At 48.2% G+C, this 22,698-nt stretch overlaps 1 protein-coding gene across 5 annotated transcripts in view; it reads left to right on the forward strand.

The window, feature by feature from the left end:
- Mtus2 (microtubule associated scaffold protein 2) overlaps positions 1-22,698 on the forward strand; it is a 360,212-nt gene that overhangs the window by 294,109 nt on the left and 43,405 nt on the right. Inside the window, exon 1 of one of the 5 annotated variants that reach the window (XM_021222673.2) lies at positions 21,032-21,264. The exons of the other annotated variants lie outside the window; for them this stretch is intronic. Coding sequence (XP_021078332.1) covers positions 21,211-21,264 — 54 coding nt within the window. The 5' untranslated portion in view covers positions 21,032-21,210. Of the gene's footprint in view, positions 1-21,031; positions 21,265-22,698 lie in introns of those variants that run through there. 5 annotated transcript variants of the gene reach the window in all.

Here is a 22,698-nt window from a genome sequence, read left to right on the forward strand (position 1 = left end):
AAGAAAGAAAAGAAAAGAAAAGAAAAGAAAAGAAAAGAAAAGAAAAGAAAAGAAAAGAAAAGAAAAGAAAAGAAAAGAAAAGAAAAGAAAAGAAACAGCCTTGAGCCCCATAGAGGGCATTTTCTAAGTAGGTTACTTACTTCAAGTGCATGGATTTTCACCTGCATGTATGTCCGAGGAATATACACACAGTGCCGACAGAGGCCAAGAGAGGGCGCTAGATCCCCTGGAACCGGAAGTACAGGTGGCAGTGAGTGCTGAGGACCGCTAGTGTTCTAGCCCCTGAGCCACATCTCTACACACACACACTCAGAGAAAGAACTGCTAATGTCATTAAAGGCATTGCAATGTGAGCGATTTCAACAAGAGATTCAAATGATTACATGTAAACATCGAAATCCCAGCACCTACATCAAGTGGCTCCCAACTCTGTCAGTCCAGGGAATCTGGCGCCCTCTTCTGGTCTCTGTGGGCACTGCACTCACATGCACAAACCCATACACAGACACACCTACAGGCTCAGGATTTAAATTTTTTTTTTTTTGGGGGGGGGGGGGTTGAGACAGGGTTTCTCTGTATAGCCCTGGCTGTCCTGGAACTCACTTTGTAGACCAGGCGGGCCTAACTCAGAAATCTGCCTGCCTCTGTCTCCCGAGTGCTGGGATTAAAGGTGTGCGCCACCACCGCCCGGCTTTAAAATACTTTTTGATCTTTAAAGAAAAGAAAGAGAGAGGTGCCAAGGAGAGCTCCCTTCTATCCATGAAGAGATAAGGAAATCTGAGAAGAAAGGGGAATAAGGTCTGAGTATAGAGCAAGGAACTGTTGTAATCTGGGGTCTTCAAAACCATCGAGATTTAATGAATTCTTCTGGAAAAAAATCTTGAGATATCAAGGATCTGGGATGGTCATAATGCAATTTGTTGTTTTGAAGAAACTAAGAGTTTAGAAAAAATTGATAGTAAGAGAGACTGGATAGAGCTCAGTGGTAGAGATTTGCTGAGCATGTGCAAACCCATGAGTTCTATCTCCAGCACACAACACACACACACCCACACACACACACACACATACAGACACACACACACAGCTGCTAGAGAGCATGAGTGTGAAAGTAAAAGTGAAACTGGATATTGATGAAGAACAAAGTCTAAAAAAATAAAAAGTTGGGGGGCTGGTGAGATGGCTCAGTAGGTAAGAGCACCCGACTGCTCTTCAGAAGGTCCAGAGTTCAAATCCCAGCAACCACATGGTGGGTCACAACCATCCGTAACAAGATCAGACGCCCTCTTCTGGAGTGTCTGAAGTCAGCTACAGTGTACTTACATATAATAAATAAATAAATCTTTAAAAAAAAAAATAAAAAGTTGGGACTTGGAAAAGGTCAGCAGGCAGTTTGGGAAAATGAGGTGTGTAATCTTTGTGTCTTAGTTAGGTTTCCATTGCTGTGAAGAGACACCATGACCAAGGCAACTCTTATAAAGAACAGCATTTAACTGGGGCTGGCTTGCAGTTTCAGAGGTTCAGTCCACTCATGACCAGAAGCATGCGTGGCAGCATGTAGGCAGACATGGTGCTGGGGGACCCAAGAGTTCTATATCTTGGTCTGAAAGCAGCCAGAAGGAGGCACTCTTCCACATTGGGTGGAGCTTAGGAGAAGACCTCAAAACCCACCCACAGTGACACACTTCCTCTAACAAGACCACACCCGCTCCAATAAGGCCACGCCTCCTCCAATAAAGCCACACCTCCTCCAGTAAAGCCACGCCCCTCCAGTAAGGCCACACCTACTCCAATAAGGCCATACCGCCTAATAGTGCCACTTCCCATAGGTCAAGCATATTCAAATCACCACACTTGGTGCCAACATGGACGGCCATGGCAGTGCTTTCCCACAGGCCACTGTTGCTAGGGAGTGTTAGTGGGAGAGGCTTAGAGTTTTCCCTTTCCCTCTGCAGCCAGACGCAGTTCATGAAGTCCATGAGATGATTTCAGTCTTATGGACACTAGAACGGTGAGGAGGCCCAAGTCCATAATGAGGAATGCTCAGGAAAAGATGAATCGCTTGGAAAAGAAGGGGAGGCAAGTCCATGCTTGATAGGAAACCCTAAGATTCGCCTACTGACAGAGAAAAATCTTGTAAAAGGGACAGGAGGCAGTGTCTTCTGTAGTCCATCTAGTTCGGCTAAAGGATTTGTTGCAGCTTATTTCTGCATGGTACGGTGTTGGGGAACAAATGAGTGGACTCATGGACTAAATAAATCCTCAACCTGTGTGTCATAGCCCCTTTGGGGTTGAATGACCCTGTCACCGAGGCCACCTGTCAGATATCCTGCTTATCTGACATGGATGAGTCATAACAGTATCAAGTTTACAGTTGTGAAGTAACAATGAAAATAATTTTATGGCTGGGGGTCACCACAGCATGAGGAACTGTATTAAGGGGTCACAGTGTTAGGAAGGTTGAGGGCCACTGGTCTACACAATAAAAGTAGCCTGCTTCTTGCTTTGCCAAAAAAAAAAAAAAAAAAACCAAGTGGTTGACCCGAGATTCTTATAGGACCTTTGTGTCATGACATATAACAAATACTTTTAATAGATCACTTATTTGGCATGGTGCCTATTGCTTTGAACTTGCAGAACTGGATGCAGAATGTTGACTGGGTTCTAGCACATGAGGCCTCAGAGCTGGGCCAGACAGCTAAGAGCATGAGAGGGTCTTCCAGATGGCAGAAGAGAAAGCCAGCGCCCACAGGCGCTGGTGTAAGTGTGGATGCACAGTTGGGAAGTGGTATCTAGCGCTCCTCCGTTTCCGCTGCCCCGCTATTTCTTATGTGTATAAGTATTTGCCTGCATGTATTTCTGTGAGCCATGTGCATGTAGTGCTTGAGGAAGCCAGTAGAGGGCATCATTCCCTGGATCAGAAGCCGTAGACTATTGTAGAGTGCTGGGAATTGAACCTACATTCTAACCAGTGGTGCTCTTAACTCTTAACCTCTGAGCTATCTGAGTCTCCAGCACCCACCGTCACTGTTCCTTATAAGGAAGAATAGCAGCAGCACCCCAGCCTCTCTTGCGGTACCCCTTTGGAGGGCCAGCCTCCGGCTTCTGTCATGTTGGTATCAGAATGAACAACAAGACTCTGATGATGGACACTCGTTACTCTCAGTTGGCGGATGATGGTTTCCGAGGTGTGAATGCGCTCCTGCCGTGGTGAGTTTGTCCTGCTATCTGAACTGACATGTCTTACACCGGCTTCGTCTTTGTAGAGAGCAGTTTCAAGGTGCAGATTTCCCAGGAGGAAGGGGATTCCTGCGCCCGCATCCATCCCTCTGCAGGTTGCTCTGATTCAGCGAGTTGTGACGTGTTGATCTCCTCGTTAGCTTCCTTGTCCGATGGCTTACTTATTCTCCTAGAGAGAATGCATGCGAGGAGATGAGTTCATGAACGCTCAACCTTCACCAATGAGGGAAGAACAAAGGGAGTTTACGTGTTAACAGTTTCCTCATGCTGGGGAAGAACTGTGACCCTCCGTGTCTGTAGGCTCTTCCAGAAAAATCAACATTGATTTTTGAGAGAATTGGTGAAGAAAATAGGGGGCGTGGAACAATCCAAAATTAGCCTCTGTGGTTGGAGAGTCCTTTCGGCAGCCAGTGAAATGTAGCCGGAGTCCTAAAAGGACAGGCATCTGGGATTCTGTCCAGATTCAGGGGGGAGCCGGTACCCAGGGGCAGAAGGAGCAGGAGCAGGAGGTAATTATAGGGCAGACAGAGGAGCCTGGACACAGTGGAGGTGACATCTGTAATTGTGACAAGGAAAAGATGCAGAGGGCTAAATCCCCTAGCTCTGTGAACAGGAAGGATTTGACACCATGTAGGTAAATACTGTGATGCGTGCAGCACATACCATGAGCTCGCTCTGTCCGTCCCAGTCTCTAGGCAGGCGCTAATCACACAGTGTTTCCTGTTAACCCTGCCCTGGTCACGTTCTCTGCCTTGTTTAGACAAATGAGTTCCTTTGGCTAAAGTTACCGGAGCAGGTCTGGGAGCTAAGGCAGGGACGCTAACACTGCGGTCTGTGTTCTCCGTGACATTCTGCAGCCATCTAGTGATCGGAACCGGGACTGAAACTTAGTCCAGGAGCGTAAGAAGAGACCCAGTAGAGAAAGCACAGGATGGAAGAGCAGAAACCCAGCTCAGTCAGGCCTGCTCACCAGCATCTTCTGTTTCAATGCCCTTTGTCTGTAAAATTAGTCCATTATGAGGGAAACTCGAGAGAACGCAGGGAAATGGCTTGAAATACTGTCGCTCCATAGAGATGACTGTCTATCCCAACTCCATCCAGGTCCTGCTCCGAGCTGAAACTATTCACGGCTGATACAGCACAGAGCTGGCAGGCCACCCTTCGCGCCCTCTTGTGAGGGGGTTGATCAGGTCACGGGTGCCAGTGTGAAAAGCAATATTGGGACGCGTGGCTCTCTCTGGGAAGTGGGCTGTGTGCAGAGTAGGAAGAAAGGGGTCCTAGAGAAGCATTGCCAGGAGGTCGAGGCAAAGAAAAAAAAAACAAACAAACAACCCACTACAGTGGGAAGGGTTACAGCAGCTCCGTGGACCATACCTAAGGGAAGTAGGTGGAGCCCTGGGCTGGGGAGTTGGGGTCGGGAAGCAGGGCCTTAGAACATGTACCAGGATGGGAAGTGATAGGTCCTCTCCCACGATGAAATGAGCCAGTTCAAGCCAGATTGGAGTCTATAAAGGCAGGGTTATTGGGAAGCAGCTCTCAGGTGGGTTCCCTGGTTCCAAGCAAGGAGGTCAGGGAAGTCGCCCATGGGTGGGAGGTGGGGGCAGAGGGGGGAAGAGCGAGAGAGAAAAGCTGTTTGTCCATGGTCTGAATCCCAACAGGGAGGCTGGTTGCTAGGAGCAGAAGAGAAGCCTCTGAGTGTAGGGTGCCCTGAGCAGCTGTGCATCTGGACAGAATCTGACAGAACCCAGAAGGGACCCATGGCAGGAGCCTGCATGGCTGCAGGTGCAGGGCCTAGACCCAAGTAGGGGGCATGGAGATTGGGGGGCGTGGAGATAGGGGCGTGGAGATGGGGGGCGTGGAGATTGGGGGCGTGGAAATGGGGGTGTGGAGATGGGGCGTGGGAATGGGGGGCATGGAGATGGGGGGATGTTGGTGGGTGGGTGGAGAGATGTTTGGGAAATAAGTTGGGTAGGTATGGAGATGTGCTCAGAGAGGAGCAAAAGGAAGAGAACTGATCTCTGCTTGGGGACCTCCATCAGAGAGACACCACACACTAAAGTAGAAACAGTGGAAATTAGATTCCGAGAACACTGTTATTTGGGCTCCTGGGGTGCTTGCTCTGAGATGCAGGACATGAAGTCAGGTGGATAGTGCCAGTGCCCTTAAACCCACCAGCCAGCACGTTTCACCTGACATGGGGTCTGGGAAAGACTGAGTCCCCGCCGTGGCCCCTCACAGGCCACGTGTCACGAAGACACAGCTCTTTCCCTAACGGAGTTGACCTCGTTCCTGAGATTAAGTCAAGCCAAAGCATGGGAACAGAAAGCAGATTCCCCCCAAACTAGGGCACACTCTAAATGATTGGCAACGCCACCTGGAAAAGGGCAGCCTCAAGGAAGGGAGGCCTGGCAGGGTAGCGTCAGATGGGAGGGAAGACAGCAGCCCAATAGTTGAGCAAGAGAACAGTTGGAACGCCGGGCTGTGCCGGGAGGCAGAGGGGTGTAGACTGACTGACTGCTGTGGTGTATCAATGGGTAAAGTTGACTATGGGATCAGCCACGAAGGCAGACATTTGTTCTTGGATTGGAGAGATGGCTCAGAAGTTAAGAACACTCATTGCTCTTAGAGAGGACCTGGGTTCACTTCCCAGTGCCCACACGAAGGCTCACAACCCCATAACTCCAGTTCCATGGAATCCAATGCCCCTCCTGTCCTCCGTGGGCACTAGGCATGGCGCATACACACCCATACATGTGTACAGGTAAAACACTCGCACAAGTAAAAATAATGTAAATCTAAACATAGAAAAGATGGTTTGGCTTCCTATTTCACCGGCTTGCTTTGCTCTCATCCCAAACAGACAGATCATGGCAGATGGCAATCATATGTCCAAGTGACGTGAAAATTGTGTGCATCTATCACTGCCCGCCCTATGGTGAGCTTGGTAGTCAAAGGAACATTGTTAAGTAGATGTAAGTGCCTAAAGGAAAAGGGGAAAATTCATCTAATTCGATTCTGTTTGGGGATACTGTAACAAAATACTTGAGCCTGGATAACTTATAATGAAGATAACTGTTTCTATCAGTTTTGAAGGCTGAGATATCAGGGTGATGGTGTTAGTGTCTCACATGGGCATTTTATTGAAGAACACAGGGAGGCTAAAAGGAAAACCTAACTTGGAGAACCTTTCATCACATATCCACTGTGACCTAAACACCACCCACCTCCTAGTACGGTTGAGTTGTGGGTTAAGTTTGCAATATTTGAATTTGGGGGAATCAAGTTCAAACCAGAGTAGACCTTTTCACACTCTGAGGTGTCCGGAGAGCCATCTGGGTGCCCTGCTGCAGGAGAGAACGGGAAGTTTCCCTGAGGGGAGGAGCAGGGAGGAGCGGGGAGGAACGGGGAGGAGCACCCGTAAGAGAGAATGGGTGAATGACTCCCGAGAAGATGCCTGCAGGTTTCAGTAGTCACCGCCGCCCTCTGCCATTCAGGGAAGGCTTATTTTGAGCGACAGCTTTAGAAGTCTCTGGCCTTTGTGTGTCGCTGTGGCGCCTGTGATGTGGGAACACATCATGACAGAGAAAGCTTGTTGAAGCCAGCGGCTTAGCTCATGTCTGCCGGAAAGCAAAAGAGAGGAAGGGGCTGGACCCCAGTATCTGGTCAGCCTTTTGCCAAGGCTCTTAAAATGTCTATCACCTCCGCAATCGCCCTCTGCTGGTTAGTTATTGTCAACTTGATCCAGAGTCTGAGAAGAGGGAGCCCCAAGTGAGGAGTGGCCTCCATCAAATGGACCTCCATTCATGATCGTGGGGCATTTTCCTAATTAATGATTGATGTGAGAGCATCTCATTGTGAGTGGCACCACCGCTGGGAGGTGATCTTGGGCTGCATAAGAAAGCAGGCCGAGCAAGCAATGAGGAGCAAGCCAGTCAGCAGCACCCCTCCACGGGCTCTGCATCGGCTCCTGCCTCCAGGTTCCTGCCTTGAGTTCCTGCCTTGTCTGCCTTCTAAACTACACCAGCTTTCTGTGACCCAGGATCTGACCTGTCCCTTCTGTTCTATGTGGAAGGCAAAAGCTTTGTCTAGATAATGGAATGTGTGCTTTTTTTAGGTTCTGAATGAACTAGAACCTGGAACCTGAAATAAGTACCCCCACCCCCAAGCTGCTTTTTGTCACTGTTTTATCACAGCAACAGAAACCACATTGGGACAAGCACCATGGGCTAGAGGGGAAACCTTCAACGCTCAGACAAAGAAAGGGCTTATGGCTCTGACACTATAACTCTCCACACAGGGAATTCTTCATCCCGGGCTTCCGCTTTGGATCCCTGCCCTGGCAGCCCCACTGTCTAATTTCCCCTCTTTAAGATGACAGAAACAGCTCATGCTCTGTGTTTTAGATCCACCCAAAGGTGCTTACGCGGGGGTAGAGGGCGTGTACGCTCCCCTGGAACACCCAGCACGGGCTGTGCTGATGAAGGGGATCCACCTTCTCTGTCTGCAAGAAGGAAAGGAGGCCCAGCCCCCAGGAGGCCCGGAAGCTTCCGGGTCCTTCAGTTTGGCACCAGCAGTCCTGGAGAGCCACACACTGCCCGCACACAGAGAAAGCAGTGGTCCTTAACATTCTTGCATTGGGGCAACTTCCTCATGAGAAACACACACGTACTTCAGGGGCAGATCCGAGGCTCATCTTCAAGCCACGTGACCTACATTGGATATAATTAAACCTGGAAAGGGGGTAGAGTATGAAAAAAAATGCTTTTAAGCTAATGAACATTTTTGGTGTATGGTTTTTTTTTTATTATTATTATTACATCATGGGAAAATCCCCAAAGTAAAAGGGGAAAATTACTGGGGGGTATTTATAAAGCGTCTCCTTTGTGTGAATATATTCTATGAGCTGAAACCTACCAGGGAAAGACAGCTTTTCTTCCAGTGGAAAAAAGGTCTTGGTGACAAAATGAAGCAACACTGAGTTCCATTTCTTTGTTCCTGCCGGGGGGGGGGGAAGCTCTGCCCACAGCCCTGCCCCAGTTGTCTGAACTTAGGAAATCACCATCCCTTGGTAAAATACACCAGCTTTCTGTGACCGGGATCTGACCTGTCCCTTCCCTTCTATCTGGAAGGCAGTAGCTTTGTCAAGATCATGTAATGTGTGCTTTTGAGGTCCTGCTGCCGTTTTAGAACACATAACACATCAAATGTGGTTGGGGGGGTCATATATGATAGCGCAAGCCCCTTAAAAACTGTCTGGATCCCCTCAGAAGCTTGTAGATTAAAATAAAGCCCCCCCACACACACCCCTTATTCCTAGCAATAACTGTTCTGCATGGTTTGTTCCTCGCAAGCCCTGACGTTTGAGGACTTGAGCACCCTACAGAGGTGCTGACTTCTTGCTGGGGGCATCTTGCAGACAGCCAGGGCTTCCAAGAGACACAGCCTTATCAGAGGCTGGGAGATAAAATGTGGCAGCTCCTAGCCCCTGCCCCGGCCCTGGTCCCAACCTCCAACCCACCCCCACCCCCAGCCCCCAGCCCTGACTCCAGCCCCAGCTCCAGCCCGGGCCCTGGCCATTTATGCTATCTCCATTTAAGCCCCTTGCCAGTGACAGGTATTTCTAGCTGACAAAAGACCCGAATCTCCTGCTCTAATAATGTTGGTAACCTAAAAATATCTAGCTGAAACAATACAGTTGGGGGCTGCCCTACTGGGCCGTACCACTGGTGCTAAGATTCATTTAAACCCCATTCGTGGTTAGAGATGTCTAAGTCTTCGTTTTCTTCAGGGATTCCTGGTGGCTGGGGCACTACCCTGGGCTCCAGGGTCCGGCAGGGAATGAGATCAAGCACAGGCGTTGAGGTCACTGCTTGTGGCTGTGAGAGACAATCTCAGGGGCCTCCTAGGACAGTTTGCAGATGTGACCACTGGTGTGAGGCACACCAGGTTACGCCCCCATGTTCTCCTGGGGGCCACCCAGAAGGCCTCATCTTGTCTCGCTGCTTCTGTGGCTGTAGACTATCCTCTGGAGGCAGTTTCTGCTTCCTGGGTGGTGACACTCAGAGCCGGCACAGGTGCCTGTGATATCCCTGTGGCCTAACCTATCCCAGCAGAGCAGATGGTCCAAAAGCAGATGTGCCAGGGATAACTAAGAGGGTTGTCCTGGCTGGTTTTGTGTGTCAACTTGACACAAGCTGGAGTTATCACAGAGAAAGGAGCTTCAGGTGAGGAAATGCCTCCATGAGATCCAGCTGTAAGGCATTTTCTCAATTAGTGATCAAGGAGGAAGAGCCCCTTGTGGGTGGTGCCATCCCTGGGCTGGTGGTCCTGGGTTCTATAAGAAAGCAAGCTGAGCAAGCCAAGGGAAGCAAGCCAGTAAGCAGCACCCCTCCATGGCCTCTGCATCAGCTCCTGCTTCCTGACCTGCTTGAGTTCCAGTCCTGACTTCCTTTGGTGATCAACAACAATATGGAGGTGTAAGCTGAATAAACCCTTTCCTCCCCAACTTGCTTCTTGGTCATGGTGTTTGTGCAGGAATAGAAACCCTGACCGAGTTAAGGGTCCTTAGTGCTTCGTTGGTTGGTATTTTCTTATTGTCTTTTTATATCCTTCAGAAACAGGCAGGGCTAAAGAGTTCTTTTAGCCTTTCCCCAGTCCCACGCCATCCCCACAGTGGTCCAGCTTGGTCCCAGTATTCTCCATTACTGTCGCTAGAGCCCTCCGGCCACTGATGGCTGTTTATCCTCCTAAGGTTTAGGCATGGAAGCATGCCTTAGTGCAGGGATGCTGTGGCCAGGTGAATCCATGTAGAAGCCTCAGGACCCAGAAAGCCACCCTGTAGTTTAGAAAGATGCTTAGCCCCCTGGAAAGAGAGACGGTCATCTGCTCTTCCTCGTCAAACCTTTCCTAGAACCCTGACACGTCAGGCAGGGTGAACGCCACCCCTCAACCTCAGGCACAGAGCCCATCTCAGTGAAGAAGAAATGTCATAAGGCCTGGCCTGGCCCAGAGGCCCTTGGTACATGTCTGTGTGGGGGGATAAAGGGATGACATACAGAGGACAGCTTTGAATACATGAATTGATGGAGCAAATTTAAAATTCAATTTGAATCATGCGAGCAAAATGAAGAAAGCAGAAAAGATTGTGTCAAGGTTTGGGCTTCTGCCAGGTACAATCTGTCCTTCTATTGAAGAAAAATCATCCTGACACTTAGATGATAAGGTAAGACTGTTAGGATAAGCATCAGGACTTCTGTAACAGGCAGGAAGATTAGCTCCCTCCATGACAGCAGACAGCTGAGGATTGGTAGCCAAGGAGCCACTGGGCAATGGGGCAGAGGGGAGGAGGTCACTATGAAGAGAGAACCACACTTGTGGGGGCTCTTCCTAAACGGACTTCTCAGGATTACTACAGAAGGCAGGCCGGTGTGATCAGATATGAGCGGGTTTTGCTATAGCTCTCCCCCAAGGACAAGACCCCACAGACCAGTCCCAGACAAGAAGAGGGCTCACAGAAGGCCCGTTAGAGTTCGGTACTGAGTTACATCTGTCACAGATTGGTGGATCCGTGTCTTTCTGAGTGAAATGGGGGCATCAATGCAGGATGTCACAGAGGGATCTCATAAAGTACAGGGAGCAGAAGTCGCGCTGAATGAGGGAAGTGTGTTGTGACATTGGCATGGCCGTGCCGAGGAACCCCAAAGCCTCAAGGAAATGGCAAAATCTCCCTCTGGTCCATGCGAGAGTATTGACAGGGTGGTGTGTGGCAAAATGTCCACTAGAGCTTTCTCCCCCCACCCCATGTTGACAGTGTGTACTGAAAATGCCCACTGTGGCTCCCCCTACACACACCCTGACTCTGATGGTCCAGTGACTGCTCCCATACAGAGGTGGCTCCTACCCAATTAGCTAAACTTGCCCCCAGGTTTCACTGTATAAAATAACCCTGCCTCCCTGTTTGATCTGTGTGCAATAATCCCTCCTCCTTGTCCTGATGTGTATAATAATAATAATAATAATAATAATAACCCCACCTCACTGTCAACTCTATAGTGAACTTCCAGAGTGCTGTATTTTCTCCAGCAGAGAGTTCAGACCAGCCCCATGTGATCCTGTCTGTCTCTGCTTCTCTCCCTTTCTCTTCTTGCCTTTCTCTCCCCCCTCTCTCTCCTCTCTTTCCTCTCTCTTCTCCTCCCCCCTCTTGTGTGTGTCTGTCTATTCATTCTCAGGCTGCCCTCCACCCCTGTCAGGTCCAAGTCCCTTGGGTCTGTGCAGGATGTAGCAAGAAAGAGAGAAAAATATTAAATCAGTGTTAGAAATAAGAGGCTCAGTACATCAATAGACTCAGTGGACAGCCTCACCAATAGAATGCATCAAGCAGAAGACAGAACATTAGGGATGTGAGACAGAAGGAATACGTTAGACCATTCAGACAATGACAAAAGTAAAATAAAGAATGAACAGGCTTACAAGACCAACAGGACTTTGTTTACAAACCAAATGTATGGATCATAGCAGAAAGGTCTCTAAACCTAGGAAAGAAGTTGGCCATGCAGGTACAGGAGGTTTTTGTTGTTGTTTGTTTGTTTGTTTGTTTGTTTTGGTTTTTCAAGACAGGGTTTCTCTGTATAGCCCTGGCTGTCCTGGAACTCACTTTGTAGACCGGGCTGGCCTCGAACTCAGAAATCTGCCTGCCTCTGCCTCCCGAGTGCTGGGATTAAAGGTGTGCCCAACATGCCCAGTTCAGGAGATATTTTTAATGCCAAACAAGACTAGACAAAGACTCTCAGGCATTGTATCATAGAGAGATCGCTACATGTTAATAATGTAGTGACCTCAATGCCAGTAGGCAAATCAACCAGAACATACACACATTCCAAAATCAATTAAAAATCAGAGTTAAGTGACATTGTAGTTTAAGTGGACTTAGCAGACATCTACCAGGGTATTTGACAGAGCAACCAGAAAACATGCATTCTTCTCAGACACCCAGGGCACCTTCCATAAAGTAGCTCACATTTGAAAACATAAGTCATTAGGGTGGGAAAGACGCCTTATTAATTAAGAGCACTGACTGCTCTTGCAGAGGACCTAGGTTCAGTTCCCAGCACCTACATGGGTGTAGGGTTGTGGGTCCCGTGTCTCTTCTGCCACAGGGCACAGCCACTCAGGGAGGCAGGACTTGGGAAGTTTGACTGTGCTTACCCCATGGCATGTGTTGGGCCATTGGGAAGCCCCAGGACACCACTCAGGGGTAGGAAGGTGCAGTCTGAGGTACGAGGGATGGATGGGGCTGTGGAGTTCCCAGGCTCTTGGATACTCAGGCATTGCAGGAAGTCCTGGAAGAGCTGAGAACAGAATCTGGGCCCAACGGGGGTTGGAAGTGGGAAGGGAGCTCCAGCTGGTCCTGTGTGGTGGGCTTGGCTTGGGCTTAGTAGCGGTCATGGCTCAGAGTACAGAGATGCCTTCTACGGAGATTAGACATTAGCTCTGTAGGCAAAGGCCATCCCTGTGGCTCCCCATGCTGGATCTCGATGAAAAGAGGCGATCTATGGTTTTAAGGCATTTATTGTCATGGTGGAAAGTGGATGTGTAAAACCATACCCCACTTTATAGGGTGGGCCTGAGATTAAATACCTTTTGCAGGGAGGAATGTCTAGGAAGGAAAGCTTATTGGCTAAACCCTCCATGCCTCTAGGTATCTCATTAGAATGGCAATCTGTCTTGAGCCTATGTGACCACACAGGTCACGTCCATCCTTTTCCTTATCTACATGTGGAGGACTTGGGGTGTTGCCCTTACGTGATTTGATGGCCATATATCTATGGGGGGCTGCGGCTAGTGACAGGGGCCTGGTGCCCAGGAGCAGGCAAAGCTGTCCCTTCAGAGTCTCTGGGGCTATCTCTCTCAGTCCACTACCCCCTAAATGGGCAGCTCCCAACCATAGTTCTGGGAGCTCTGCTGTTCTCTCTGGGTTCCTCAAGCACTGCATATGTGTTTTGCAGCCATACAGGCAAAGTACTCATATGCATAAAAATATAGAAATGAATATTCTTTTAAAATCAGAGAAATCTCAAATGAAAACTCAGTGCTTCTTAAGGTCTTCAAGATTAAGAACAAGCTAAGCTAAGTAAGTGAAGAATCACTAATAAAAATGAGGGCAGAGATTAATGAAATGGAAGTAAAAAGAGCAATACAAAAAAAATCAGCAAAGCAGAGTTGATTTTCTGATAAGATAAATGAGATTGATAAATCCTATACTAACCAAAAGAAAGAGAAGATCCAAATCATGGAGGCTCTGTTGAAGAAGGAGGCATTACAACAGACACCAAGGGCAATCAGGACAGCAAGAAAAAGATGGATGAGTTTCTAGACCTACCCAGATTCAACAAAAGAGTTATAAACAGATTGATGCACACAGTGAGACTGGAGTAGTAACAAAATGTCTTTTACAAAAACAAACAAACAAACAAACAAACAAACTAAACCAAAGTTGTAGCCCAGATGGATTCACAGCTGAATTCTACCAGATGTTTAAATAGCTGATACTGTCATCCCTAGAACTGGTTCATAAAATAAAAGAGACTACAATAGAAAGGAATGCTTCTAAGTTAATTTTATGAGGCCAGTATTTTTCTGATATTAAAACAAGATAATGACACAATAAAGGAAGAGGGAAAAGGAAGGAAAATAAAATTATAGGCCAACCTTCCCGATGCACAAAGAATCAAAAATTGCCAATAAAACGCTTGCAAACTGAATTCAACCTGACAATCATCTACCACTACCCTCATATGGGCCATATTCCAGCATGCATGATGGTTCAACATACCCACTCAGCCATCGTGCTGGTTCCCCAAAAAATTTAGCCTCAAAGAAAAATAAAGTTAGCCAGATGTGGTGGCACACAACTTTAATCCCAGCGAAAGGTATAGGCAGACAGGTCTCTGTGAGTCTGAGGCCAGCCTGGCCTACCGTATATACAGGGAGGTCCAGCACAGCCAAGGCTACACAGTGAGACCCTGTCGCAGACCCTCCTACCCCCTCAAAAAGGAATATCATCATTTCATAGAAGAGTGAATAAACAGGATATCATCAAACATAAATAAGTCAAACTCAGGACAAATCAAGCGTGTTTTTGTTGATTTGCAGACCCTGGATTGTCCATAGATACACAAAAGTATTTGTGTGTCCATATAATCCAGTTGTATGTGTGATGTGCAAGCTGAAAGGAGACTGGGGGGAGGAGGACCACCCGTGGAGAAATGGGAAGGGAATGGAAAGGGGGAGGGGAAGTGAAGGCCTCACTGGACCATCATGAACAAGGAGGGCAGCAGGGAGGAAATTCAAGCGCTGTGCTCACTCACTGTCTGTGGAATGATGTCTTAACTGCCGTAAATGCCGTTCAGTGGTGCTAGCACAGGATGCGATTTCCATCCTTAGACAGTCACCCTGGCAACTGGTTGGAGGATAGGATTTCAAGAGAGGCTCAAGGGAGCGGCAGGTCAGTCTGGAGGCTGTTGAGACACCCTAGACATGGTGATAGTGATGGGATGTGTTAGGTAGCGGTGCTGTCACATGATATGCTGTCACACATCAGCATAAAAGGGACTCGCGGAGGAAAGGTTTCATTGGGCTTACAGGGTTCGGTCCATCATTGAGGGGAGCCAAGGCCAGAACTGAAGCAGAGACCGTGGAGGAATGCTGTATACTGGCTCGCTCTCTCTTCTGGCTTGTGCCACTACTTTCCTTATAGGTTGCGGGCCCACCTGCCTAGGGATGGCACCACCCACAGTGGGCTGAGCCCTCCCTTCATCAATTAGCAATTAAGAAAATGTTCCACAGACATAAACGCATTTTCTCTGGGCAATTCTCTGGGCCAGTTCTTCAGCTGAGGTTCCCTCTTCCCAGGCGACTCAAGGTCTGTTTCAAACTGACAGCTGAAGCTAACTATGACAGGTACTTACTGTGAGGGCCATGTCTGATAAACAGAGTGTAAGTTGAAAATATTTGTCTGGGTGTAAAATGTTTGTTACACACAAGGCTCTGTGTTGAAGCAACAGCCCTATAAACACGATGTTAAAGGATATTATACACCAGCAGTGCATTTATCATACCTAACACGGTTGCTATCCTAGCATGGTCACATCATTACTGGAGATGTGACTCCTGTCATGGCCACAAGGCTAACTGGAAGCTAGAGCCATTACCACTAGTTAGCATCATACTAGAGGACTGAGCTGCAGGTGGCCAACCCAAGGAAAGACACAAATTCAAGTGACGCAGTAAACAAAGTTTCTACTGAGCATGTATCGGCTTCCTATCTTTATAAAGCCAAAGACTCTAAGCAGAGGCGTTGTCAGTCAGGGAACGCACACTTGTTAAGCCGTGCTCAGGAAAGCTAGTGAAAGGAGAAACGAAAGCAAGGAGAGCCCCCTTCGTCGTTGGTTCACTGTGAGTGAACCGACCGTGCTGTGTCCTGGAATGAAGAAAACTGGACCCGCCCTCTACTGAGGTACAGTCCAAGCCACAGACGGCATATTAAACATGCCTCTTGTCCTTCACAGCAAGGCCGGGTTATTAATCGGGTTGCCCGAAACCTGAGTTTTTAATGAGGCCACCAGCTAACCTGTGTGGCAACGCCACAGTCCCTCTGGGGATGCTTCCCCCACCCCATACACACATATACCTTGTTTTGCTTAACAGGCCATTTTCAGAAGACAGGAGCTTAACTCTTTTTGACAGTGTGTATCGATATATTCATCATGCAGGGAGAATGTTGTCATGTCATGTTTGCAAAGTATGATGGCTTTCTGGTCTTTGAAAGAAAAAAAATTGGTACCTTGCAAAATGTATCATTAGTACATCAGGAAAGAGAGCGAAAATGCCTTTGTTGACATCTCTTGCTGTCAGATGTAAAAACGAAATAAATAACCCGGTGTGTGCTTCTATACTGATGTACGTAGTTCAGGATCTTGCTTTCCAAGCTTCGGGAAATGAATTGGAATTGTTTGCGGACCAACAACCACGTGGTTTTGTGTGGTTGTGCCCAGCTGTGGTGAGGGTGTCGTTCAGACATTGTGCTAGTTACTTTTCTCTTGCCGTGCCATACCAGGACCAAGAACATTTGAAAGAGTTCATTTTGGCTTCCGTTTCCAGGGGGATAGAGAGAGGATTCATGGGGCTGGAGAGAGGATTCATCGGTTAAAAGCACTTACAGTTCTTCCAGAAAGCCCAGGTTGGGTTCCCAGAACCCATGGGGTATCATTCATAATTATCTTAGCTCTGGAGTTATAAAGCCAGATTGATCTATATAGAGTTTCAGGCCAGCCAGGGCTACATACTGACTATGCCCTGTCTTTAAAAAAAAAAAAAAAATCAAACTTTTAAAATGATTTTTGTTAATGTGTATGAGTACCTATATGCATGTGAACACATATGTGCAGTGCCTGTGGAGGTCAGAAAGGGAATCAGATCCCCTGGAATTGGAGTTTCAGACAGTTGTGAGTCACCATGTGGGTGACAGGAACCAAATGTGTGTCAGTCGCAGTGGCAAGCATAGCCAGTGCTCTTAACCGCTGAGCCGTCTCCCCAGCCCCAGCATTACAAGCCGAAGAGCCAAAAGCCAGCTGAACACCCAGCTGGTGAAAATAGTCTATATATCAATCGCAGGGAATAATTGCAGAAACCTAGACATTGTGTGCTTCCTGACACACTCACAGCCTCACATCTGCGGGACTGTAATCCCCCAGGATTGAATTTGAGCCCAACCCAGACCTGAGAATAAATGACTGGGGATTAAAGAGAAGCCAGGAGGCAGGTGCAGCTTGTAGGCATTCAGCGTGCACCCGGACAGGTCAGCACAAGCCCATGACTTTAGGTAGAGAGAAGTGGGGATTGGGGCAGGGGACTTGAACCTGATTCAAAGAGCAAGGAAGGAGGGCGTGGACCCCTGCAATGTCTTGTGATCTTGTAAAAAAAAAAAAAAAACCACAAACCGAAACTCTGTGACTGCTGAGCGGCCCTCCACCCTCCTCCTCCACCCTCCCCCTCCACCCTTCCCTTCTGCCTAGGCTGCCACCAACTTTATTTTGTGTCTGAATTTGCTGACTCCCGGTACCTCAAACAGTCCCAGTCACATTTGAGACTATTTAAGAGCTGTCATTGGAGATGTTTCTGTTACTCCCTGAGTCTTTGGGGACTCTGTCGCATGACCTGGGCTTTCTATCACATGTTCTTACATAGGACTTGACTCCCTATTAATGTCTTAAATCTTAACCTTGGGGTGTGAACTTAGGTTTTGTGATGAGCCTCAGCCACTGTGCCACAGGCAGCACCTGTGCCTCAGCCTTGCGGGGGACACTACCAGCCTCCCCCTTAGTCAGCTTATTTCTTTCCTATGCTAATTATGGGCTCTCCTGGGCCCTCCTCTCCTCCTCCTTCCCCTCCTTCACCCCAGCCTGGGAACACAGATTTAGCTTGGCCCACATAATGTGTTCCAGTGTGGGGATGGTTCCACGAAGGTCTTAAGAGTTAGGGGACAAAAGAAAGTCATAACTCAGGGTGTTTTTCAAATTGAAAGCGTCGGGGGTTCACATCAAAATAGGGAAATCTCTGCTATGGGTCTCAGACGTGACCTGGTGACCATCCCTAGCTTCCGAGTTGGTGGAAGCTAGGAGTGCGTTGGGATATTCCAGAAAGTCCCACGTGGGTCAGCCACAGAGGTGGATAGCGATGGCTAAGGCTAGCTCAACAATTTGACCCCGGATCTGCAACATTCTAACTCAACATAATCATGATTTCTTTCTCCCCCCACCTCACCCCCCACCTCCCCATAATCATGATTGCTAAACAGTCAACTAACCTTATAGAATCTTTAGCATGGTTTTGGCTTTTTTGTTTTAAGTATATATATATTTTGGTTCTTTTTTTTTTTTTTTTTTTTTTGGTTTTTCGAGACAGGGTTTCTCTGTATAGCCCTGGCTATCCTGGAACTCACTTTGTAGACCAGGCTGGCCTCGAACTCAGAAATCCACCTGCCTCTGCCTCCCGAGTGCTGGGATTAAAGGCGTGCGCCACCATGCCCGGCTTAAGTATATTTTATTCATGATAATGCCCTCAAAGTTCAACCATACTGTAATACACGTCAAATCTCCCTTTTGAGATTGGTGGTATGGCTCAGTGGTAGAATGCCTGGCATGCATGTGGATCTACCAACATTTTTTTTTGCTTCTTTGTATTAAGCCACGTGAATATATTAATATATCCCAGTGCATATATTACACATGTTCTTTTAACCTTCTTCTACTGATAGACACTCAGGATACTTTTGTCTTTTAACTCCTGCCCACACTACTCTGACTATAGTGTGCGAGACCATCATTGTGTACACAGTGATTCTTCTCCCATGGTTTTAAAGGTCCTAGGATGCCTCAACTCAGGTTCAAGGTCAGGGTATGTGAGCATCTCCCCCTCTGAGAGCCCGGCCCATCTCACCTCCACAGAAACCTCATGTCTTAGTTACTCGTCTATGAATACTCACTGTGACCAAGGCGACTGAGAAAAAGAAAACATTTAACTGAGGGTGTGCTTACAGTTCCAGAGGATTAGAATCCATGACCATCTCAGTGGGGAGGCATAACAACAGGCAGGCAGGTATGGCGCTGGAGCATCAGCTGAGAGCTCACAACTCATCCACAAGCAGGAGATAGAGAGACTGTGTAAGGCTAGGCCTGGAGTGGGCTTTTGAAACCCAGGCTCACAGTCTCAAATTACACACTGCCTCCAACAAGGCCACACCTGCTAATCCTTCCCAAACAGTTCCACCGTCTGTGGCACAGACTTTCAGATACATGAGCCTCTTGGGACCATTCAGAACACCACACCTAGCTCCCCATTCCACACAGCCTGGACTGTGCCTGGCCCCTGCCTCTCCCAGAAAGTGTTCCTAATAAGAAAAATGCAGATGGAGAGAGTCAGAGTCGAAATGACTTCACCCTCCCGCTTCCCACTCCATGAGCACTGGCTGCTGAGACTGAGCGGATCTCTAAAACAGCACTTTGAAGCTATGCGAGTGTGTGTGTGTGTGTGTGTGTATGTGTGTGTGTGTGTGTGGTGTGTGGTATGTGTGTGTGTGTGGTGTGTGTGTATGTGTTTGTGTGTGTGTGGTGTGTGTGTGTGATATGTGTGTGTGTGGTGTGTGTGTGTAGTATGTATATGCATTTGTGTGTGTATGCGTTCATGTGTGTGTGGTGTGTGTATGTGTTCGTGTGTGTGTGTATGCATTCGTGTGTGTGTGTGTGTGTGTATATGCGTTCATGTCTGTGTGTATGCATTTGTGTGTGTGTGTGTGGTGTGTGTGTGGTGTGGTGTGTGTGTGTGGTGTGGTGTGTGTGTGTGTGTGTGTGTGTGTGTGTGTGTGTGTTATACCATTTACCCTTCTCCCCCTGCTGAACTGTTAGATCTCGTTCCTAAAGCTTGCCACCAAGGTCTGTTCCATTTATATGACTGGCCATTGACTCATTCCTGAGGTTGAACACCAAGGTCCAGCAACCAGAGTCCATTATTATATAACCTAATAACAAAAATACCCAACTGGAACTTAACAAAGTGCCCTAGCTCGTTCTAACACAGGACTCCCCCTCTCCTCTTACAATTAACACCCGCAAAGCAATTGCTGATGTTTCTACCTCATTCAGATTCAGCCACCGCATCTCTCTGCCTTGCTTAGTTAAGGATCTCTTTGCATTTGGCTTGTGCTTGGACTTAGGTGTTTGGGTGTGGTCTGTGCCTCACCTGGGGTCCAGAGGGGAACATCCCACAATGTGCAGGTCCCTTCAGACCCAAAGTTACAGAGAGCTGTGAGCCGCCCCGCCTCACGTAGGTGTGAGGAACAGAACTCAGGTCCTCTGGAAGAGCATCAAGTGTTCTTAAGCCATCTTTTCAACTCTAATTTTGTGGTTTTCTTGATGATAAATTTTAGGGTCACTTGCAGCGAGTTTTCAGTAGCTTCTCTACTGAACACCTGATCTTGTAAATATCTCCGTATTTTATTTTCAGGGTTGCATAGATACATTTTAAAATACAAGGTCTCCTCTTTTGTTTTTGTCTGGAAGAAAACTTTTGCCTCTTTTCTTTATTTTTGAATTACAGATTACAAGTTGACTAGGAAGTTCAAACTCCCTAAGACTTTTAGGCCATTTGCTTAGAGGAAATAGCTGCTCCCTACCCCAGTTTTAATCTTAAGTACTAAAGATATGTGAATGGTTTGTGGAGGGCAGTGATCTTACAGGCATAACAATTATATTTACACGGAAAGATAATTTCAAATGAGGTTCAGGGCATGGGGATTTGCACATGAGCCAAGAGCCCCCCTGTTGGCAGTGGACTGGGCAGAGAGACCTTGTCATTGGTCGTGTTTATCTCCTTAGCGAGACAGGCGGCCAGGGCTGGCACGCCTCAGCCCACCCTCCACCCCTGGGTCCCTGAGGGTCTCCTTTTGTGTGTGCCCCGAGTCCTCTCTAGGCGTGTCTGCGCGGTATGGAATCAGTGCTGTATCCGGAGCAGCCTTGCTGTCTGCTCAGGGAGATGCCACTATCAAAGGCTAGGAAGTCAGGCGGCAGTTCATTCGCAGGGGTCTGAGGATTCCCGGAAATTAGGTGGCCCTGGGTTGTACTGTTTCTGCCGCTACTGCTGCTGCTGCTGCTGCTGCTGCTGCTGCTGCTGCTGCGCCGCCGCCGCCGCCGCCGCCGCCGCCTGCCCCGCTCCCGCCCCTCCCTCGCAGGAGGATTTGCCAGCCGCCCCGCCCTCTCCTCTCTGCAATCGCTGAAGTTATCAGGAGAAATAAGGTAGTCCGGAGACCACATGGAAGTTGTGACAGCTCCCGGGGGCGGCCCTTTGGGAGCGAGCACCTCGGCTTAGGGACCGCAGCCGACTCATTGAATGCAGGTGCTGCCGAGCTAGCCCGCCAGGATGGGCCATCACTGCTGCAAGCCTTATATCTGCCTTCAGTGCCTGGATAAAACGGTACTTGGCCTTTCCTCTCTTCTCCCCGCCTCCCCCTCCTTGGTCTGGGCAGAGAAGGTGTGAGCATCCACCTCTGGCCCCCGCCTCTCTCTCGCCTCTTTCGGTGTGCTTTGTTGGTGAGCAGGAAGCTCCGGGTTCTCCTTCCAGGGTGCTGGATCGTGAGTGGTGCTTACAGAAAAGCGTTCATTCTCCCGGGCTCTGCAGAGCCTTACATAATGTTATGTTCCTGCAGGCTCAGATAAAACTGTTGCATCTTGCAGACATAGTAGTGAGGTCTTGAAATTCAAACTGCCAGGGGAATCCTGGGAATGTTCTTAGTGCATTTTCTGTACCTGGGAAACCTAAGGTGTCCTGGTGTGGGGAGGGATATGGGTCAGCTGGGCTTCCCAGCCAGACTGGAACTTTGAAAGTTTATAGCTCTGGATTTAAAGAGCATCTCTCATGATTGCCCATGTGAGAGAAGAAGGCACAGTGGTCTAGTTTATTCTGTGACTTTACTGTCACAAAAGGGTGACATGGGGGCTAACACCTGATGAGCCAGAAAGTCTGGGGGTTCACTAGAAGGAAGATTGATGGCCAGAAAACCGAAGTTGACATAGAAAAAGCACTGTATGGTGATTCAACACAAAGACTGGCTTTGCTGCCGATGCTTGCCGGGTCTGGCTGCTTCCTGAAGGTTATGCTCTTAATTCCATCTCTAGATAACTACTATCAAGAACTATTCTCTGTGATATAGCTTTCATCAAAGAGGCATGAAATGGAATCTCATGGGGCACAGGAAGCCTGAAATTGCCTCTTTTTTTTACCACGTTGCATCAACTAGGAGATAGCCAGGAGTCTAGTATGTGACCAGGTGAAGGGGAAATATATGGTTTAATTTAAAACTCATTACAGGGCAGTCCCTGGGGATTATCTCTGTCGGTTCTGCTCATGAACCCTGACCTCTGTCGGTTCACACACTAGCTCAGAAAACTAAACTGTCCCTTGAAGCTCACTCGGGACATTTGTTCTGGTGCAGACATGTCAGGGAGTTTGGCTTTTGTTGGCCAGAGTCAGAACTTAAGTTGTATGTGTGTGTGTGTGTGTGTGTGTGTGTGTGTGTGTGTGTGCTTTCAAGAAATCAACATACAGGAAACATCTATACATTCACCACCAAAGCCACTCTTTTCCAAGAGATGTGGCTGCAAAGGGAGTCAAAGAGAACTTTATAACAATGCGCTAAAGGGAAAGAGAAGCCACATGCACAGTAAGATTGTAAAGTTGGTACTCCTAAACTCAGGTCCACACATTCCAGAAATAAAGCCAGGCACAGAGATGGAGCAATCTCAGCTTCTCAGTGAGGGGTAAGGTGGGTAGGCTGAGAATTCCAGGCCACGAGGGCTGTATAATAAGTGTGTGTGTGTGTGTGTGTGTGTGTGTGTGTGTGTGTGTGTG

Source organism: Mus pahari, chromosome 23 (genome assembly GCF_900095145.1).
Source record: "Mus pahari chromosome 23, PAHARI_EIJ_v1.1, whole genome shotgun sequence".
Taxonomy (NCBI): Eukaryota; Metazoa; Chordata; class Mammalia; order Rodentia; family Muridae; genus Mus; species Mus pahari.